At 45.8% G+C, this 22,154-nt stretch overlaps 1 protein-coding gene and 1 pseudogene across 1 annotated transcript; one reads left to right on the top strand and one right to left on the bottom strand.

Annotated features, from left to right (window-relative positions):
• Positions 1 to 6,722: 6,722 nt before the first annotated feature.
• Positions 6,723 to 8,247, bottom strand: LOC103764392 (annotated as a pseudogene).
• Positions 8,248 to 14,490: 6,243 nt separating this feature from the next.
• LOC103764376 (rho-related GTP-binding protein RhoB) lies at positions 14,491 to 16,598 on the top strand. Its single transcript, XM_008931283.3, has one exon. It carries the CDS (start codon positions 14,766 to 14,768, stop codon positions 15,111 to 15,113), a length of 348 nt encoding a protein of 115 aa, XP_008929531.3. The 5' UTR covers positions 14,491 to 14,765; the 3' UTR covers positions 15,114 to 16,598.
• Positions 16,599 to 22,154: the final 5,556 nt, after the last annotated feature.

Genomic DNA, 22,154 nt, shown 5'->3' with positions numbered 1-22,154 from the left:
CAGCGCTCCTTTGCTCATGCTACAGACTGTCAACAGCTTCATCCCTCCCTGGGGTTTGGCTCTAGCCCCTCTAGCCTGTCCTGGCCCTGCACAGAAGGTTCTTCCACAGCTTGTTGCTTCTGTTTGCTTGGAGCAGCACTGAGATGGGTCAGGAGGAGGAGATCCTTCCTGGTAGGGTGAGTGGGGCACTCGCACCAGAGCCTCATATGGTGACAAGTGATGGTCCATAGCAAGCAAGCTCTACCACGGGATTTCTCCATCCTCTCTATGCTGATGAGGTACTCTAAGGAGCTGCACACACCAGCAGTGATACCTCAGGCAGCTGGAATTTTCAGCATTTTTGACTCCTCTGCTTTTCCTGTGGATATGCAGCCAGTTTTTGGGCACCAGGCAGAGACACTTACCCTGTCCACTGAACAGAAGTACTGGTGGAGACATGTCAGAGTCCTCCATGAGCTCTGCAATTCCAGTCCTCAAATTGTCCTACACCTTCAGCTGGGCTTGGAAATGTTTCAGCTGCAGTGAGAGGTGCAAGCTGGGCTGTGCCAGGGCTCTGCAGCCACTGAGCAGGTCCTGTGGCAGGGCCCTCGGATGGTCGGCGGAGTGATCCTCCTGCTGCAGTTTGGGAGGTGGGCAGATGGTCCCATCAGGTTGATTAGCAGCACCAAAGACAGTTTGCCAAGAGCCTATTGATTTTCCAGAAGGGTGACAAATCTTCTCCTTATGTACCAACACTGAGCCTGAAGTAATCTGCTTATAGCAGGAGGGAAGTCAGCCTTCAGTGTGATTTAGGGAGAGCTGTGTTGCATCCAGACACACACTGAGTGCTGTTACACATTGCCTTAATAATTAATTAGTGATAAACAACATTTATGCTTAACACTAATTTGTAGCTGAGTTAGGGCAGCAGACTGAGTGCCAAGAACAGATCTTGCACTGGGTGGATGGCTTCCCAATGAGTCAAAGTGAGTAAGGATTGACTCTGAGCTCTTCTCTCCAGGGGTCCTGATGGATGACTGCATAGGGAAGAGACTGTGGTGCTGGCACTGTATTAACCTCTTTTCTTGATAGATTAAGAATCTGGGAAGATCTCCAGTTAACAGAGTTTACCAGAGATGATGGTTTGCTATGGTCTTAAAGCAATTGGGTTGTGGCCAGACAGAAGCAAGGGACATCATGAAACACTGTCACCACCCAGAGCACATCCCTCTCCACAGCCCCTCATGTTAGGCACTGTATGAACACCTAACAAAAAGACAGTGCTGAATTTGCAATCTCATCTCATGATCCACATGGCTATCATCACAGAATTGTGCCTGATAGGTGCTACCATGAGGCTTTTCCATATCTATCTAATTATAAAGCCAAATCTTATCATGAGAATCCAGTTGTCTGCAAAGCAGTGGAAGAAAACAACAAGTTTGGGTTTGTGATGTTGGATCCTGCTCATTCCCAACCCCTCAGCCTTCCCTCTGTGGGCCCTGCTCCAGGCTGAAGCACTGGCTTGGTGAACGGGACCATGGTGATGCTCTGACAACCATGGCAGAGGCTCTCCAAGTCCTGTGGACCTTCATCTCCAGTTATTGGGGAAGAAGCCAATATGCCCTTTCCCGAGATGAAGAGAAGCAAAAGTCTGAGCTGCCTCCATCGTATTTTCAGAGCATCATCATCTGTTGGCAATTTACTACTGATGCAGCATGTCCCAGGTTTACAGCAGGTCACTGGAAATGTACCTGGGCCCATTCATCATTTTTAATAGCCAAGCAGTGCTTAAGTGCAACATTAATTTAAATTTACCTTCCTACAGAGTACTGGTGGACAGGGAGCCTTCCAAAAGATACATTTTTATTATCTCTCTCTTCTACCTTTGGCTGTTGATAAATATTTATTTAGGCTTACCCTGCCAGAGGCTTTAAATGCAGCCACATTTCACTTCCCTCCAGGGTAAGTGATGGCAGGCAGCTGGCCATGATGGGCAGAACTAAAAGGGCCTTCCCGTGATGGCTGGGGAGTGTGACTAAAGCCTGGCCACAGGAACATGGAGGTGGGAGGGAAGGAACCCCAAAAACCCCAGTGGGTCCCCACTGCAGCCCCTCTCAGGGCTGTCCTGGGGAGCCTCAGCCTGGGGGACACCCAGTACTCTGAGCTAAAGGGAAAGGCTCTTGGGGACTGAGAGGAGTAACTTATTGCCTCAGGGGTATGAGACGCATTATGGGATGCAGAGGAGGAGCATCTTCGAATTGCACAGGACTGACTTTGGGATGCTTAGAGGAGGAATAACCCATGGGGAAAGGGAGGGATCTGGGTGGTTTGGGAAGGAAAAAGCATGGGAAAACACAATGATAAGGGTGTAAAAGGGGCCTCTGGCATGTCAAGAGTTGGCTGGTTGTTTTGTCTGCCTTGCTATGCTCGCCACACGATCAGCAGGGTCTGTCTCCTCATTGAACTCCACTTCAGAGGCTTTTCCTGAGTGGGGGACTCTCTACTCTGTGTGCATATGTTTGTTGGGGGGGTTTGGTTGAATCAGTGGTGAATGTCAAGCTGGACTAAGTGGTGAGTAGGATAAGAGGCTTTTGAGAGGTAGATACCAAAGCAACCATAAGCCTGGTCTGGGTGCTGGAGGTACCAGAGGTCTGTGTGTTGGCTACTGCAAGGACCAGGAGGTCCTGGCCAGCTACTAAAAAGATCATGGGGTCTGGAAGTCAACTGAGAGACCTGTATGTGTTTGTGCCACAGCCAACTGGAGATGAGAGGATTCAAGGACCAAGTCTACTGTGTAGACTTGAGTGTCTCAGGCCAATGGCTAGAGGGATTCACGTTGTATATGTGTCTGTATAAGTTTATATATATTCTATTAATGTGTTTTCATCATGATCAGCCAGAGAGCAGAACAGGATGAGGCCCTTGGAGCTGGTTGTGTCTGTGTGTGTAGAGTTTTTCTGTGGAACTGGTCATGTATGTGCCCAGGTATGTCTTGAGTATCTGTGTTTGTGCTCATGTGCCTTCTGGGAATACATGCTGAGCCCCACTGCCAGCTGCACCCGGGGGCAGGGAGCCAGGGAGCTGCGTCACTCTTGCCTCTATGGGCCACTGGATTTGGCAGCCTGTGACAGTGACCTGTTCACTTGTGCTAACAGTTGGGTTGGAGCCAAGGATATCCTACTGTCTGAGCAAAAGGATTGAAAGGCAGAGTATGTTCCTTTTAATGCCTTCAAGCTTGCAAACTCCCTCTCAAAGTTAGATGATGACAGGCAGCTAAATCCCTTGCTCCCAGCACCCGGCACATCCACTTTGCAAGACTGTTTGGTTCAGCCACACCTGAGCTGCCAAAGTTGGTCCCAATGTCATCGAACTGCTCTCAAACCAGTCATTGGTGTGATTAATGAACATTCCTCTACCAGCCTGTCCCCTCCACAGTCACAGCCTGAGGGATGTGCTGAGACAAGTTCCCCCAAAATCTGCCTCACCTTTACACAGGAGGTAGCTGGCATAAAGGACATGTTGGGGAACTGAGCAGACTGAAATGTGAACATATCAACAGCGTGGAGGAACTTTCAGTGATGGACAAGCCCACAAGCAGAGATGGAGCTTTCAAGGCCTTAGGGACACATAAAATTTAGTTTTGGCAAATAAATTGCAGTCCTTCTGCCTTTTCATATGCTGCTCTGAGGTACTGTGGAGGAGTACCATGATCCAACTCTGTATTTCCATCAAAACATAATAACAAATTACAGGCTCTTGTATCACTTTGACATTCTCCGAGTGATTGCAGATACACTCTAAGCTCATGAATTATTTAAAACAGATGCAGTACCTTTGAAAGGGAATTTGATTAAGTGGCAAGATATTATGAAGAAAACTGAGACAAAAGCCTAAGAGAATCTATTTTCATAAAATATAACATGCTTCCTGTCTGATGATAATTTTGAGTAAACAGATGAATTAGTAGGTAGACTGATAGATTGCTCACTAGAAAGACATATTTACACAAGAAACTAATACAAAATCGAGAATGGTCTTGCTAAGCAAGACATATTACCCTCTTTCCTCTCCATCTGTGAAACAGGCAATGAAAAAGAAAGAACACGTGGGGCTTTTTTTTAGTTCCAAACTGCTCTTCCTTCCAAAGCTCTGCACTGGGTGCTGTGCAGGAAGGATTTTGCTAAAGCATTGCTGATTTGTCGCTTTGTAGATGTCACTGAAGCTTACAGGTTCTGCCTACAGCCTACATCTCTTTGCAAAACTCATTCTAGATTGTCATGGCTTTTGTGGCTTATCACAGTATGTGGAGCTCTACGGGGAGAAGTCAGGTCCTTTGTCAGATGGGAGGTGTTTGAAGACATGAGTGTCCAGGAGCTTGTCTGTTTTTTTTCCCAACGAAGTCAGCTTGTCTACAAACCTTTCCTTGATGACATTCTTAGGCATGCAGACTACTACAACACTGTTTCATGGAATACATAAACTATCTTTGAAATATAAATGGAAAATTGCTCTCACATATGGCTTTATCATTATGGACTGATTTTATTTAGTTATTTTTATTTCTACTGAAATGCATCAATCTCATTTATTTGCATATTTTCTTCATTGAAATCTTAAATTGTACTGCATATCATCCTATTCAGTTAATATAATATAAATTCCCCTGCTATTTCAATTGGACATCTCTCTTAAACTGTGGTGGTAGGGAGTAAACAGTGTGCTTCATCTTAGAAATGGCCTTGTTGAATGATACATGAATCTTCATTTAATTTCCATCTTCTCTTTTACAGTCCTTCTTTCTTTTGCTTTTATTTTCCTTAATAAACACTCATGTTTAATATTTAAATTCATAAAATAAAAAAAAAAAGATTAATAAAACAGTTTCCTTCTCCTCCAACACTGGAGGAATGACTTATATAAGAGGAGAGCACTTCTGGCTCAAGTCTAGCCTGGATATTGACTGCTGGCAGTTTGCTTCTGTATAGATTCATCAGTATTGATTTTTGTTCCAAGTTTCAGATATGCATATGTATCACTTTCCAAGCATCAGTCTCCTACAGACATTCCAGCTCTTCCACAGCTAATATCTGAGCTCTTCACATGCATGAGCACCACCCCTATCCCAACAGGCCTGGGGTTCTGAGACAGATAAAGAGGAAGTGTTTGTATTTTTTTTACAAAAATGGCAAAATGTAAATAAATACAGTTTTAGCAAAGGGATGATGAAAAACCTCCCATAAGTTTCTCTTTTCCAGCTGTAGAGAAGTATACAATGGAAACAGATTGCCAGCTTTCCATTTCCCACAGTGTAACAACAGTTTAATTCAGAGATATGTACAGTGAATACTGGGAGTGAAACCAGTTACTTATCTTGAACAAAACACCCTTCTGAAGGAAAGCACTTGCTTATTTAGACTGAAAACAGACACCAGACAATATGCTGACCAGTGTCCTACTAAGAGTGTGTGAGCTTTGATTCACCAAAGTGGTTCCTACTTTCCAAGCAGTGAGAGCAGTAAGTGCTTCACATCTTTGCAAAACCTCTCCAATTCAATGTCCCACATCAGAGGCACCTGAAACACCTGTGCTCTTTGACTTATCTGCAGACTAATCCTCCCCACCCACACATGCGCATACAAAATGGAAATAACAATTAAATCTATCTACATAAATACAGCTCTTTGAAAGGTGCTAATGATGCTACTGCCTGAATCAGGAGAACACTTACACACAGCACACACTCACATCCAAGTTGCATCGGGAGAGGAGTTTTAAAGTTTGGGTACAATATCAGGTTGCATTGAGGGGATTATAATAGAGAGGAGAGGCAATAGAGGTTAAGGATGGTGCAGGAGATAAATGGGAAAGGGCTTGGAAAACTAGAAAAAGAAAGCTCTGAGAAGTAGATGGTTCTTAGGCAGCAGTTTGAATTACTCATTTTGAAAATGGATATAACACTTACTTTTCACCAAGAGGTGGGCTGGTAATTCATGTTGAAAAGTGCTCAGAAATTCTTGGAAGAAAGGTACTTTTGGAAATGTAGAGTGTCATCCTTGAGGCGTTTGTTATTATGGCACAGTGTGATTGTGGACTACAAAACTGCTACCATAAAGTGATGTAGAAGGAAAGCAGCAGCCCATCCAATACTGAATACTTGGCCAACCCCAGTATTTCTACCCATAATACTATCAATAGGCAAATACTGGTGGGGAGAGTCAGTAAAAATCTTAAGTGTGTATTTGACTATGTTTCTCACCTGGAAAAGCTTGTTTTATAAGTGTACAGTTCCAGGTGCACAATCAGTTTAGAAATTTGTCTTTATTCTCATTTTATGTCCCCCTGGGAAACTTTGACCATGCTGCCAGAGTGATGAAACTAGCACTGAGAAAGCCAGCAAAAGAAAGTGAGAGATTTCCATGTTCTCCCAGTTCACGACAATTACGCTCAATTAGTCCTGTATCTTTACTTCAGGATCTTTACTTCAGGATCAGAAGGGGTTTACCTCAAAACATTTCTCTGTCCACTTACTGTGTTACAGCATGTGCCTTCAAACCCTGCAGTCACATTGTTTGCCTGCTTCCAGGCTTGTGCCTTCAATGTCAGTCTGTAACTCGGTTCCTTGGGCTGCCAACACTCAGTGCTTCACAGAAGGGGAGAGTGTGGAGTTGCACCCAAAGTCTTTCCATTTTGGTCCATCTCTGTGCGTCTCTGAGATGTTCTGCTTAGGTTGACAGCATGTCTCAGTCTCTTTCCAGATTGTTAATGACTTGCAAAGTTGAGAGCGTGGTTGTTGGCATTCCCTTTTCTTCACGTCTCCTGCCTGCAAGTGCTAAGGAACGACAGAAAAATTTAAGATACATTCAGACCATAAGGACAAAGAGGCTTAGAAACTGAAGTCTAGTATTTTTCTCTACTTTTAAGATAGGAATTCTATCAAGAACTGGATTGTCCTACCCCAGATCCAGGCTGGTTTACCCCAGTTTATTCACCTGTGCCTGAAGAAGAGGTGGAGATAGCACTTACTCCTTTGTACCTTGTGTTATACATTGCAGTCCTGATTCATTTATGGAACCAAGCCCATGCCAGCTCCACAAATGAATCCCCGAGAAAGTCAGACCTGTTCTGCCAGTCAGAAATCCACTGCTATTAGCACAGCAGACTATTGGATACGTGTGTGGTGACACCTGTCCCTAAGGACATCCTTCAAGGAAGTGTATGGAAGGGAGTGCATACTAGGAAACCTTGCCAGCATAGCTGATTGCCACTAAGTCTTGCTACCAGGAACCTGGGATTAGATTCACTAAAACACGTGTTCTTGTGCTTGTCCCAGTAGTGCTGGTTTATGTTCCTGTTCTAGTCTGTGTGTAACCCCCCTTGATCAAAACACCTTTGTGGAGAATGGTATCTTGGTCATTTCCATTTCTCAAGACTGGTACTCATCTCAAATCTAGAATTCTGCTCTTCAGCCTATATCACAGGTGGAGAAGGAAATAAATCCAACCGTTCAAGTGTGATGCTTTGCAGATATAAGGGATGTTTTCCTTCCATAGCATAAAAGCAGCCTTTATAGCACAAACACAACAGCAACAAAACATCTACTTACTTTTCCACATGATGAAATCCAACAACAAAATAATATTCACTTCTCTCAAAATTTGGCAGTGCTTGTAGTGTCTCTTTCTCCTCCTTTCCTCATTTAATGCACACTAGTTAATGATCTCCAAGCCTCTATCACCACCTTCTTTTGTCTTGGCAGAACACCCCAGGTAAGCATATGCCCCAATGCTGGCAGCTAAAGCTTTTCCTTCTGTAGTGTTAATTGGCTCCTTGCCTGGTGTAGTTAGTTTCTTCTTAGTTTCTTCTTAATACCTTCATCTCCCCTTAGTTCTATCTGGCAGCCATAGGAATAATAGGCACTGGGGCAGAATACTTTGATTTCTGGAACCCAAAAAGTGAGGATGTTTTGCCGTGAGTCAGGCCTGTATGTGAAGAAGCCCATTAAAATAACATCAGTGTCTGTGTAGGACACTGAGCAGACATTTCGGGGACTGACTTCATTCCTCCCTGCCACGTCCAAGAGAATTAGTTTCATTCAAGAAAATTAGTTTCATCTCTTTCCTGTTTACCTCTGTGTCAGTATTTTAGGCATCAGAGTTGGCTCGTAGGACTTGGGAAGCTGTTCATCACAAAGAGCAAAGAAAGAGGAGGCATATCTTACCAGGAGTGGTATGCAAGTACAGTTATCTTTCTCCTAAGAGCAGCCATTCCTTGAAAATCAAGATGAAGTACAAAATAGCTTATTTTCATAACGAGCTTTTTTTTTTTTAAGCTTGAGGAGAGAAATCCCATTAGTTTGGAATTCTTTCCCTTATCCCCTTTTTCTTCTTTCCATACTCCTTTCTTACCTTTGTTCTCTATTTTTTTCCCTTTTAATTTATCTGGTAGCAGAATCTTCTGAAACTGTGAGTACCTTGCTCTTGCCTGTTATTATAGATCAAAAAATGAAGGTATAAGCCAAGTCTGGATGTAACCAGGACTCCGTCAGTGCCCTATATTTCTGTTTTATCATCTCAGACATTGTTTATGGTCAGTGTTCAGTCCATAGCAGATTTCATTTTCTAGACTGACTTAATTTTGTGATGAGATGGAATATAAAACACTGTAGTGAACAACTTTCTAAATCAGTTTTATTGACATTTTTCCTGTGATGGTCTCCTAGTGGAACTCTACCAATGGCAATAGCTATCCTGTGTAGATCCATGCTGCTTTTGGTCATGGTCTATTGTCATGTCAGAGTTAAGAAAGTATTCTCAGTCTTCATATAGTCACAGTTAATTTATATGAGATTCGTTACTATCCCTTACAGTATAGTAATTTCCAGCATCAACCACCTTCTCTTTCTCAATGTTCAGTGTTAGATTTGTTTCTTCTAAGATTGTTTCTGCCTCAGCTTCCTCAGGTCACTGGTTCCCTTGCAGAGAGAACTGACCACCACACTTCAAAGACCACCACAAAGACCACGATAATTCAAGGAATAGGTTAATGTATCTTAATATAGCCAACCATATGACGTAATTGTTTTTTAAAGAACCTACTTTACTGGCAATTAAGTGGAAGTTACACAAATCATTAACAAATCACATGTTTACTTCAGAAACTTCCTTGTTCCTATTGTGAAAGACATTTCAGTACTGAATGTGCAAAACTACTTGGTGGAGCAGGGGACTGACAGTGTGAGCATGAAACAGTAGCAGACCTACCAGACAGACCCTCAAAGACATCACTTTGCAGATCTGCTGAGACATCATAAATAAATGAATTGCAGAATCAGAGAGTCGATGAGATGAGAAGGGATTATCCACTCCACCGTGCCCTGCTCAAGACTATGTCCAGTTGAGTTTTGAATATGTCCAAGGATGGAGAATCCACAGCCTCTCTGGGCAGCCTTTTCCAGTGTCTCACCATCCTGAGAGCAGTGAAATGAATTCTATCCACTTCAGAGTCCAAAGAGAAAGAACATCCCCGTGTTAAGGATGCTGTCTTGAACTCCAGAGATGGAGACTGAATTCCTGCTATCCTTTTGGCATTGGACAAGCAATTTTTACTCTGTCTCAGTTTTCCTGGTAGAAAAAAACTGCAAGGTGTCTGAACCACTATAAACTGAGAACAAAGGCAACTGGAGTTGAATTAATTTGGTCTCTCTGCAGAGAGAACTGTTTCCAAAGGCTTTGTTGGTGACATAGATATGTAACATGATTAGTATAGTTGTGTAGTCAGCCATTTATTTTGTACAGCTACACAAGGATTCTTCAACAGAGATGAGGGGTTGTAGGTCTAAAACTTTTAGCCTAAGGATGAGGAACTTGCTTTTGTTTAATTTGAAGCCAGCTGGAGACATGAGGCCACTTATATTTATTATGGTGGTCTAATTTTACTCTACCAGACCATATTTCCTGAGTCTTATTCACATATAAATCTGATAGTCTTGCCATAGGAACCTGACAAAATTAAAGTCATCAGCTTCTGCCTTGCCTCTCTTATTCCCTGGAAGAGCAATGTCAGTGGGTCCCAGAGAGCTCTTTTGGATCATGAAGGCATTTCCTTTTCGGGATGATGTGCTTTCATGTGCACTGTACTTAGCCTAAACCTGTGTATGAAAATACATAGCTGTTTTAAATTTCTCTTGTTGTGCCTTGGCATTCCAGTTTCTAGGCAGACTAGTCTGGTTTCTCTGCAGAGAGCACTGATCACAAGGGGGTCTGGGAGTAAAGCTCTGGTTTTCTTCAGGGATGCTGGAAGGCAATGGACCTGCTGTGACACACAACAAGTGGTCTGGTGCCAGAAACTCTTAGCAGCTTAGAGAGACAGATACCATTTCTGCCTGTCCTCCCACATTCACTCAGAGCATTTTCACATGAGCCCCTGAACTGCTCATATTTAGCTACCTCTTGCTTTCCTGACTTTGCTGAGAAGCGTTGACTGCATGAGGACTGCAGGATGCTTGATGCTTGTGCTACAAGTCAGTGTGTAGGACTCAATATGCCATTATGGCACATATGGCTCCCTCAGCATGTTATGCCACAGCAGGCAACGTACTTACTTGCCTACTTATTGACAAAAAGGAGAAAGATTACCTTCCCCACAGAGCTTTCATGCTTTTGGTACAGATTTATGCTTGAACACAAATTATCTGAGTTACAGACATGCCCTTTAGAAAATCTGTTTAGCAGAAAGAGTGAGGGGGGAATATAATCTAGAAACAATCTCCTGTAATGGACTAGAATTGTCTTCTCTGCAATAAAAAATGCCAATTGGATTAAATCAAGAAAAAAAACCCCAAAAGCTAAGTTTTAATCTTAAAACCATCGGCACAGGCAATGAAAGCAAACAAGTGATGTCTTCCTTCTCCTACTTCATACTTTCTTCACCAATCAATCATGGTGCTGCAGAACTAACAGTCTGCCTAGTGCACACTTAGGGACAACTGGAAGGGAAGATTCAGCTTGCTCGTGGAACTATAGTTCAGCATATCATGCAAATTCGATCAGAAAATATAAAAGTTACAACATAAAGTTCAAATTCAGCCATAAAATATGTGAGCTGGCTACACTCACTGGTGCTTTCCAGACCACGACCATGCGCTATAAGATCACATAGAACAGACCCTGTACAGAATTCCCCGAGGAGAGGAAAAAACCACCTCATCCCAAAGTCTTGTTCTCTTTCCAGGTTTTCTGCTTCTGCTCTCAGGCACCACCCCAAGAAGGAAGCCTAAGTGCTTCCACAGATTATTATTCAAAGTGCTCATTTACAGTACAGCTGCTGTGCCTCTTTCTGTGGAACTCACAGCACAGCCATGCTGGTCTTGACCCACATCTTCCCTGATGCATCAGTCCAAGCAGAAAAAGAAAAGGATTCCCATGTACTGATTTCCACTGTTCTTGAAACTGACTCACTTCATGCTTTCAGGTATGGCCTAAAGAAAGAATGCTCCAGTGTAGAGAAGCAAATATATATACCTGGAAAGATAATATAAATTATTGAGGAGTGGCCTCCTCACTTCCTCTCAGCTCAGGGCAGTTACTACACAGCACACTGATATTTATGGGCTAAACCCACTGCAGGAGAAAGGTGGCATGTAGCAAATTTACATGAAGTATGAAACCCAGGCCATGACCAAGTCTCAGGCATTACACATTTAAGCATATATGTGTGATAACCACAGTGACTTAGATGTTCCCCGTAGATGCTGTTGCTGGAGTGTACCCCAGGACACTGAAATGAGTGTGATCTCAGCCTGAGTCAGTCACAGGGCTGAATCTTTCGATATAAAGTTCCCGGGGAGGAAAAAAAGTATTTGAAACCCTCGGTCAAGGAACAACATAGACTTTGCTGAAGTGTTTCTTGCAAGGTGAGAAATGAAACATCAGGCCCTTTGCCTTTGGTGCAACTGTGTGGAAGGCTACAGATATGAGACTTCACTAGAAAATTAGGCAGTTACAGCTCAGACCATAATTTGGTGATGGAGATATATGTGCATTCTTCAGCTGCAAGATGAGTCCCTGCTATAGGTTTGACTTGGGTTAGCTGGACATTTGGGAAGTATTTCTTTCACACCAGTATTTAGCATCCTTTTCCTGGGACCAGCGGACAGGTTTGGAAGAGGCCACTCTGCTTTGAAGTGCAAGAGTTAAAGAGCACGTATGTGGAACACTCACTTTCCTTTCTCTGCACCGAGGCACACAGGTAATTGCCAGCAGCGCTCTGCGTGAACAACAGAGCCGTGTGTTTTGAAATGAGTAAGCTGCTTATTTCCCTGCCTTCCACGGCACTGGGAAATCTCATCTCTCCAGGTGAGATGATTGACGTTAATTGCTCATCCGGATGATTTTTTTTCCAGTTTAACAAAATGTTTTGCTATATGAGAAGACAAAAACCAAACATCCAGGCATGATTCAAAAGCCAAATACAAACGGAACCAGAAGCATATTTAAGGACCATCCCTCAGGATCCATGAAGCACTTGCAGCTTCTCCTGCTGCCGCCCCAGAGGTGGATTTTTCCAAGAACAGGGACGTGCAGGGCGTGGGGCCGCCGCGAGGGGGCACCGAAAAACCACCTTGAGCCCAACGCTGCGGGGGCGGGAACGGCGAGTTTGTTTGGATTTACATTATACAGCGAAAACACACAGCGAATTAACTCTCTCCGCCCGTCTGAGCGGCCTTACGTGCTCGGGATTTTAAAAAAATACCTACAAGCTGCCGGTGTTCTGTCGCCAGAAGGACATGCGAGCACGGGGAATGACTTCCACACAGTTTCGTGAAGAATTTAAACCTGCAGTAACAACAAATGTAAAAGGACGATGTAAGACAGAAATTTAGCCCTTCAAAAGGCCACGGGTGCTGTAGAGCACCTCTGCCTGTGACTGCACTTTATTGCTGGGTTCTTTCAAACATCAGTTTGAATTTATTGTGTTCATCTAAAACATGCTGTGCAAACCCTCTAAGAACAAGGTACAAATCCATCCATGCCCATCCGGGGACGTGCTCTTTTGAGAGGGAGAAATGGGAATTACAAAAATCTCACAGAAAATGCATTTTATTTCAATGTCTAGGATTAAGTGAACCATTTGCCCTATTGACACACACCCCCTGCAACAGTCTGCTGCAAGTGACTCCTCGGGCGACTTGATGTACTCAGTGATGACTTTGCTCTTCAAGTGTGTATTTTTAAACACAATTTTTAATAACGACCCCATTGTTCAAACAGCTAATTTTTGTTCTTTTCACTAATGCTCGCTAGTAAAATGGGACGCTTTGAATCCAACGCTGAGAGGCAGTAGCCACAGGACATCGAGGAGGGGGGAATAGTCGCAGGGAAAAAGCTTGGGACGCCACCCAGCTGAGCAGCGACAGCTGCAGCAGGGACACAGAGAATCGCTGTGATCTGTGATCTCGGTGTGACTGTGCAGCACTGGACATCCAGCTGGACATCCAGCGCTCCCAGGCCGAGCCGTCCCTTGGTGTGCGGGATCACACCCTGCCCTCCGAGCACACCGAAATCCCGGCGTTTTGCGTTTGTTTTCCACGCTGTTTTTCTCATCACTGTGACTTCCGATATCTCTGAACCGCCGTTTCAGTTAGGGCTTGAACTCGAACCTGCTACTTCTCCCGGCTCACAATTCCTCCGCTCCCTTTTGGCCAAGAGCCGGCAAGACAGAGACTCGAACATGATGAATTTTTTAAGTAACAGAGTCGACTCCAGCGCTTTTCCAGTAGCACCCAGCGGAGGCTTTTGTTTTATTTAACCGCCTGCAACCCTCTCAGCTCACTTTGCCTGGGCTTTAAAGCAGCCCCGCGGACCCAGCGGCGTTCCCTCTGTGTGTTTCTCTCGGCTGCCCGCCCAGACTCTTCACACCGGCCATCCCGGGCAGCGGGACTGCGAGGGCCGGCCCTGCCCTGCCGCACAGCCGGGGTACTCCGGGGCCGGAGAGTGACAATTGTGGGGATGCGGCCTGCCCGCACCACCGATCCGACCCCTGCGCCCCCCGGCCCGCGGCCCCGCCGCCCCCTACGGCCCTGCCCGGCCCGGCCCGGCCGGGCGCGTCCCCGCCTCATCTCGGCCCGCCCCGCGCGGGCAGCTCGCCAATCGGGCGCCTCTGCCCGGGATACCTCACCCTCTGCCTTCCCATTGGCGGCCTATATTAAGAAAGTCGCGAGCGCATTTAAATAGCGGCGCAGGGCGCAAGTGTGCGGCAGTTGGCGGGCGGGGCGGTGTGTGGGTGCTTGTGAGGGCGGGTAACGGCGGCGGCGCTTTCAGCCTCGAGACTCCGGGACGACGGGCTGCACTGCGGCCGTCGCGCTCCCCCGAGGCAGGGGTCTGAGGCGCGGTGCTGGTTCCGTGGAGAGAGGAGGGCGGCCCGCCTGCCTGCGCGGGCGGCTCGCCACGCGTGCTTGTGAGAAGCGAGAGGAGGGGAGAGCGGCGGCGCCGGGAAGGAGGCGCTGCTATCGTCCGCTGCACGCAAGGCCAGCTTTGGCGACTGGCATGGCCGCCATACCGGCAAGATAGCTGGTGGTGGTGGGGGACGGTGTGTGGCAAGATTGCTCCTCATCGTCTTTCAGCAGGAGATTCCCCGAGGTCTACGTGCCCACCGTCTTCGAGAACTACGTGGCGGACATCGAGGTGGACGGCAAGCAGGTGGAGCTGGCCCTGTGGGACACGGCCGGCCAGGAGGACTATGACCGCCTGCGCCCCCTCTCCTACCCCGACACCGACGTGATCCTCATGTGCTTCTCCGTGGACAGCCCGGACTCGCTGGAGAACATCCCGGAGAAGTGGGTGCCCGAAGTCAAGCACTTCTGCCCCAACGTGCCCATCATCCTGGTGGCCAACAAGAAGGACCTGCGGAACGACGAGCACGTACGGAACGAGCTGGCCCGCATGAAGCAGGAGCCGGTGCGCACCGAGGACGGCCGGGCCATGGCCATCCGCATCCAGGCCTACGACTACCTAGAGTGCTCGGCCAAGACCAAGGAGGGTGTCCGGGAGGTCTTCGAGACGGCCACCCGGGCGGCCCTGCAGAAGCGCTACGGCACCCAGAACGGCTGCATCAACTGCTGCAAAGTGCTATAGGGCGTGTCTGGAGCGCTGGGCGCAGCGCCCGGGTCACCTGTTGGCGGGTGGAGAGGAGCTGGGTTATGCACGCACACGGCATCTGCCGGTCCCCTCCGCTGGGGGCTGGCGGTGGATCGGGGTGGGGGCTAAGGGAGGGAGCACCGCGCTCCCTGAGCCTTGGCCGAAAAGGGTTGTGCTGGCTCAGCCGCGGGGACAGAGGGAGGGGGGGATTGCATGCCCTGAGTCTTGGGAATAAGGTGGGGAGAAGCCTTCTCCTACCACTGGCCCCTGCGAGTTGGTCGCGGACTCAAAAACAAAAAGCTGCTGAGACTGGACTGAGCAAACGTTGCACCCCGGCTCTTCCCTTTTACCACCACCTGCTGCTCCCCGCTCCTAGACAGCCTCCTCTCTTTTGCAAGAGGAGGGCGGTGGAGCCGATGCTCGAAGGGACTTTTGCCTCCTGCCTGCATGTGCCTCCCCCCAGGCGGGCTGGGGAAAGGGGCTGCATGTCCCAAACTGCCCGCAGCATTCTCGCCTCTCCCGCACATGTTTCGGCCTGAGCCTGACCTGCTGTGGAAGTTAGTGCCCTGAAGACCGAGGCTGGGAGGGGAGGGTCATCCCAAGCGAAACCTGTATATATCTTACATTTCTGTCTTGTGCAAATTGGGGTAGTGCAGGGGGTGCTTATATAAAGTGAGGTGGGGAGGGGGTGCCCAGCTGGGACTTGTGTTGTGCAAAGGAACTTGCCCTGAGTGACTGATGCCTGCTGATAATGCGAGCCTTGAACTGACTCCAGCTGCAGAAGCCACCAGGCGGGAAAGTAAAGCTGAACTGTCCTCCTTGCTGGACATCCACCTCCTGACAGATGAGGCAGGATGAGCAAGGGGATGATATTGCCATATTATGATCTTGGTGCCTGCTCCTTCCTTTAATGTTGTCTTCTGCAAGTGTGTTGATTTGGGTTTATTTAAAAGTTTATTTTCAAAAGAAGTTACTTTGCACAACTTGGTGGATTTTTTTTTTTTTTAATTAAACACTCAATGCACTCATCTGCATACAACACTGTAGCATTGGAAACATTCTTACTCAGTAACCTCATCTGGGTCTTGTGTTGAAATCAATTTAAAACAAGACAAAATAAAACCACTGTATATTTTTTTGCCTTGGAAAAAATGGGTGAAAGCACTGTTCCTTATGCAGCAAGTACATCAGACTTTAGTACTAAAGGGCAGTTTAAAGAATTGAGGTTTATTTAAAACTTATTTTCACAGGGTGGCTAACCTGGGTGAAAATAATTTTGTGTTTCTCTGGTTCAGAGAACAAATGTATCCATTTATGTTTGTTTACTTTTTTCCCTCTTCCCTCAACAGTGGTACTGAGACTGTTTGTTTTTAATAAATTGACATGGCAAAAACTGAGATGTATTTGATGTTTACATAAAACTATGAACAGTGTATGCAGTTTTTTATGTAAAGTATTAAAAGACTATGCTGACACTTGTGAGAGCAGTGTTGTGATTCATGGAGACTGTCCTCAGTTTGCAGCAGTACACCTGGATGGCATTGAACTAGACCAGAGTTTGCCCCCTGCCTGCACATGCTTTTATTTGGATTTTTTTTCCACTGGCTGAAATACCTGTCTGGCAGCTTTCAGAGGATGGTGATTTTATTTCCCTTCGGGGGAGCTGCTTCCTTAGTTTTTTTCTGTGCATGGCGTGTGTACTCAAAATTCAAGGTGGTGACTAATCCATGCTTGTTGAGTGCAAGAAGCTTCTGTGTCTTGTGCATGGTGAGCTTATGCTTCCAGTGGGTTGGTGTAGCAGCAAAGGGGGCAAGAAACTGAAAAGTAGCAGAGGCAATAAGGTTTATTGTTCAAGAAAATACTAACATAAAAGCAATTTTTATTAGTGACCCCCACTTTGCTTGGAGTGTGTGGCCCTGCTTGCTGCAGTAGGGCATGAGGATGGGCACAGGTTTGCTGTTGAACAGGAGTCTCCTAAGCTGCCAAGCCAGCTTTCCTAATTGCTGGCTTCATTAATTCCCATAGCAATGTAAAAAGTCAAGGCCTTTCCATGTCGGGGATCCCCAGCAGGGCATTATCCCTATCCCTTCCCTAGCCTGCTCCAAGAATCAACTGCCTGGTCAGGTGCTCAAGGCCCTGTGATGCTGCCACAGGCATTGGCTCTTGGCAGGAGAGGTGGCATAGGGCAAAATGTGTTACATGATTTTTGCTGAACAATAAGGCCTATGCCCAAAGTGCTGATGTCTCTTTCCCCCCCCCCCCTCCTTTTTTTTTTTCCTGTAAAACCCCTTAGATACCTTCTAGGGAAATTTCAGTACAATTTTATATTTTCATAAATCCTCTTCACTCCTTTTGCAGAGATGAGAGAAAGGAGTCAAGCCTTTTCTTTTTCTGACCTATGAATATCTGCTAGGGTACAGATTGTTCAGAACTGTTAACTAATGTTAACAAATACCAAGGCAAACAAGGCACATTTAATGGCTTTTGCTTAAATGCTTACAGAGGGTTCTGCCAGCTGCGACTGAACATGGTGGGGCTTTTTAGACAGGCTGACATGGAAATAGCAGGTTCTTTGTCCAACACCTGGAAAGTCAATCAGAGTTAATGTGAAAATACCTGTATTTGCATTTTGAAGATTTCAAATGTTAGAGTACACACATAGTCCATGCTGTGCGTTTATTATTCTTCCTATAAACCCTAATGAAAGACAGGGACATTTTCACAGGCAATTTCACCAGTTAGGCAATTTGCCTTGAAAGGTACCTAAATCCCAGGTTTTGGGTATCCTTCTCAATTCTACTGATATTTGAATTTCAATTTCAATTCCCCTGATATTCAAAGTGTGAGTTTCTTATCCTCAGTTTGAGAACACTAAAATCGAACATCCTTTGAAAAAGATCTTGGTTGTGGATGCTTAAAGATCATGACCAAAGATCTCTTTCTTGCAGAGCCACTCAAACCCCAGGCTCTACTCAGCATAGCACTCTTCTGCATGATGCCAGCCAGTGATATTAAAATCTGCATTGGAAACCTTATCATTAAAATGATTGCAATAGCTGCAAAATTTATCAGTTCTGTTAGACTGCAGCAATAACTAATCTTCTCAAAACCCCAAAGGAGAAAGCATTAATATTTGTATTTTAAACACTGGGAAATGAGTTAGCATTGCATCCCTGTATAATTAACTGTACCAATATTTTCCACTGAGGTGCTTACAAGGTAATTACATTCATTATTTCCAATTGGACTTTTGCCCAAGTCAGGGCTACAGCCTCTGGCCCAACGGGGAAAAGCTGCAAGAAAGCACATTTCGGTTTTAACTGAGCGTGACCTTTCTCTGCTACTTGTGAAGCTGTGAGCAAACCCACAGAGTGAGATCACTGTGGGAGTCCACCCATTGGGGTCAGATGGTGGAATCAGAGCTTTGTGTCACATTGTTGGGCTTGCTTTGGTGGAGGGGGGACATAAGGCACATCCCACCCTTTGTGACTCAGACACCCTGACAGGGCTAGGCTGATGCCTCAGGGTGTGAGGATGTTACACTGACCAACCCCATCAGACACCCTGACAGGGCCAGGGTGACGCCCCAGGGTGTGAGGATGTCACACTGACCAACTCCACCCCACAGCTGCATCTTTCTGAGTGTCTCCGGAGGGTCTGCCCAGCACCAGGGCCAGCCAGGTGCCCGAGGTCAGGACAGGTGCCCAAGGACATACACGGTGTATTCAGACAGAGGATTGGTTTCATGTGGACCTCCCCTTGCTTATCTTCATCTGGCCCCCTGACTCCTGTTCATCTGATCCCAGTCTGTCTGCTGTAACCTCTTGGCAGGAGAAGCGGTGGCACTGAGCAAGTCAGAGCATCAAAGGAAGGTCAACCACCAACTCATCTCACAGTCCCTCTGCACATTGTGGGGCACACAAAGATGTTCCCTGATGTGTCCACATGCCTGCACAGATGTCCTCAGCTGAGGAAAGGTCACACCTTTCCCTTACTCTATACAGGCCGAGTTTAGCTTCTGCTAAAGGTCTTTCTTCTGGTGAGAGCCAGAGCTCTGTAATGGTACCAGGGCATCCTTAGCAGCAAATTCTGGAAATGTAGAAAAGCCTTACTGAGAGGTACACTCATCTCCCTCATTCTGCATTGAGGTGAGGAGACTGCTTGTGCACTCCCACCTCAAGACCAGGTTGAATCCTCTGGCAGTGTGAGGTTGTCCTGTCTGGGCAGCCTGAAAATGAAGCCATCCTGGGGAGGTCAGAACCACCTTCTGCGCTTCTGGAGATCCAGCCACAGCAGCTGTGAGTAGATTGAATAGAAAACACATTCTGTAGGGTGTGCCAAAGACAGGATAAGTCATCTTTATGACATAGGAGAAAGAAGAAATTAAAACTCCTTGATATTTTTGGCAAAATGTTTGTTAAAGCACTTTTATGCAAAGGAATTAGGCTACATATTTTTGCTAGTTTTTTTTAACCCTCATGCATATCCACACACTACAGTGGAGTGGCACAAGTGCCAGTGGGTGCAGATTTTGAAGCCATGTCCTTTTATATGGTTTTCTGGTTTTGCAACAATAACTTAATGTAGCTTCATTTGCCTTACACTATGTTGGACAGACTTAGCAACTCAATAAAGTTTTGACATAATTTCCTTACAGTAAGAGAAAAAAAATACTCTGAGAGTCCACATTTTACTAGAATCAGCATAACTTACTGTAATTCACTCACAGATTTTATTCCTTAACTGCAGAAAGTAAAAAAATGCTCGTTTTGACCTGTCCATGATTCTATTTATTCAAGTGCTTGTATTTGAGTAGCTTGGTGTAATGGATGGACATTTCTTTCAATGATAATTGATTTCAATTCAATCAATCAAATGGATGAGTTGCGCTTGCCTCTCCCACCCTGTTCCCTTGAATTTTTTCAAGTAATGGAAAAATTATGTTTGGGAGCAGAGTTTTCTTCAGATTTGCTCTCAGTGACAGTGGTAAGCCACAGTCTGTGATAAGCAGCAGCCAGGTAAATTCAGTTTTGTGGCCACTCACACCCTGTGTCGGACAAACCTCTGTCCAGTTCTTTCAGAGGGTCCATGAAGTGAGAGGCTCTGTGGTCAGAGGTGCCTCTATGTGTCAGCAATGTATTATCCACTCATAACTCAGTAGCTAATACCATTTGGTATAATGACAACGATGGGCATATCTGCTTTTCTCACGATTGAAATATCAAACTGATGCTAAAAGGTGGGGTGTAAGCGTGGGGTTAAAGCCGGAGGCACTGATGTGATGCCTACATGGAGCTGTAGCTGGAGAGTAAGAAGAGCATTAGACCTCTGCCTACAGCACACACTAACTATATGTATACATTTCCCTCCCCACTTGCTAGTCTGTGTGGGTTTTGTCTGTGTTGCTAAATATTGTTTCCCAGTAAAGGGGACCAATGGGTGGGATTTTATGCTAAACTCTAATTTTGTTTCTTTTAGGTCATCCATCCTCTTCTGCATTGAAATCTTGATGTGGCAGGGCTGGAGATAGGAATTTGGAGACAAAGTGGGTTTCCTGGTGGGAAATCATCCTCATTTGCATGAGAATGTCCCCATTCCTCCCGCACGGAGGGGAGGGTGGTGGCAGTGGGGAGCCTCCAGGGTTTGAGGAGGTGGGAGGGAGGCTCTGTAGGGGTCTGCCCTGGAAGAGCCTTTTCTCTGTTCCTAAGCTTTTATGCAGTGGGATTTTTATACAAGGAGGTTTGACCCTACAGCCCTTGCTCTATGGGACTCTTCTCACTGAGTGCAGCAGCACAAGCCAGGACTGCAGAATCGGGTCCCATTTTGCTGGAGTCGCTGGGGTTTGATGGCAGCAGCCTGACCCTTCCTGGTGACAGACAACTTTCTCTTCCCGTGAAAACAGAGTGAGTTTTAGACCAGGACTTTTCATTATGTGTGTGCATAGCTAGATGTAGTCACGCTATCTGTGTAAAAGTAGAAAAAGATGAAAATCCAGGCTTCTGCATTCAAGGTTCTCATAGGAATAATTGGGCACTTTGTATTTTCAACCTCCTCAGCTTGGAAAATTTTGAAGAATGTCACTCCTTGGTGTGCAAGTGTCACCTAACATCAGTGACAGAAAGATAAAGATGTATATTTAATTCTGATAAAAAAATAATCTGTACAGTTTGGGTTTAAACCAACCATGCCCTTGTGAGCGTCTGAAAGAAGCCCCAAGTTTCAGACTACTGTAAAAGTACTCATAATTCATTTCCAGTTTCTCTGACACTCAGCCTGGAGGGACACTAAAGTGTCAGCATCTACAGGGCCGAGGAAACTGGATGGGAGAGAGCTCATGTCAAAACAGCCCATCTTCCAAACCAACCCATCTCCCCACGGTGAGGCAATGGGCAGGAAGATGTATGTCACTCCCACGCTTGCCCTTTATGGAAGTTTTCCCAAACAAAGTGCCCTTCAGCTAGGGACAGAAATGAGTTCATTCCCTCTTGATGGTAACAGAACACTTTGCATTGATGGTGACTGCTGCATTTCACTCAGAACACTCCCAAGGATTAACTGGAATGAGAGGTTGGCATGATAAAGACACACATAAAATGGTGACAAGGGAAGTAAATTGTAGTAATTACCTTGCAGCCAGGAATTTAGCAAAGGTGTGCCTAATGCCTGAGGAACTTGCTAACAGCCTGCCTGGCTCCCACACACCAGCGACCTCTCCTCTTGGGTGGGCTCAGATTTAACACCATCCTGTGAAATTCAGAGCAACTGTTCTCAGCCTATGTTCAGATGGGAAGATTTCAAACTGGAAAGAAGGGTTTTGGTGCCTGAGGGATTCTCTGTCTTTTCCACCAGTACCTCTGGATTTAATAGAAAGCCATTCCTCTGCACATTTTTCATCTAAGAATGCTCTTAATTCTTCATCGTGTCAGGGAGGCAGCTAAGGATTGCAGGATGCTTCGCTTGCACACTTAGATTGACATGGCTGTAACAGTGATAATGTGTATCCTGAGACATTGCTTTCAGCCACTTTTTACACTCCTT

This window comes from Manacus vitellinus, unplaced genomic scaffold (assembly GCF_001715985.3).
Source record: "Manacus vitellinus isolate BGI_N305 unplaced genomic scaffold, ASM171598v3 scaffold_11_pilon, whole genome shotgun sequence".
Taxonomy (NCBI): Eukaryota; Metazoa; Chordata; class Aves; order Passeriformes; family Pipridae; genus Manacus; species Manacus vitellinus.
The sequence above is the reverse complement of the archived record's forward strand: the minus strand, read 5'-3'. Positions and strand labels throughout refer to the sequence as shown.

Bases quoted from the DNA above. Each gene is read 5' to 3' on its own strand.
- LOC103764376 (XM_008931283.3), top strand. From the start codon at position 14,766: ATGTGCTTCTCCGTGGACAGCCCGGACTCGCTGGAGAACATCCCGGAG.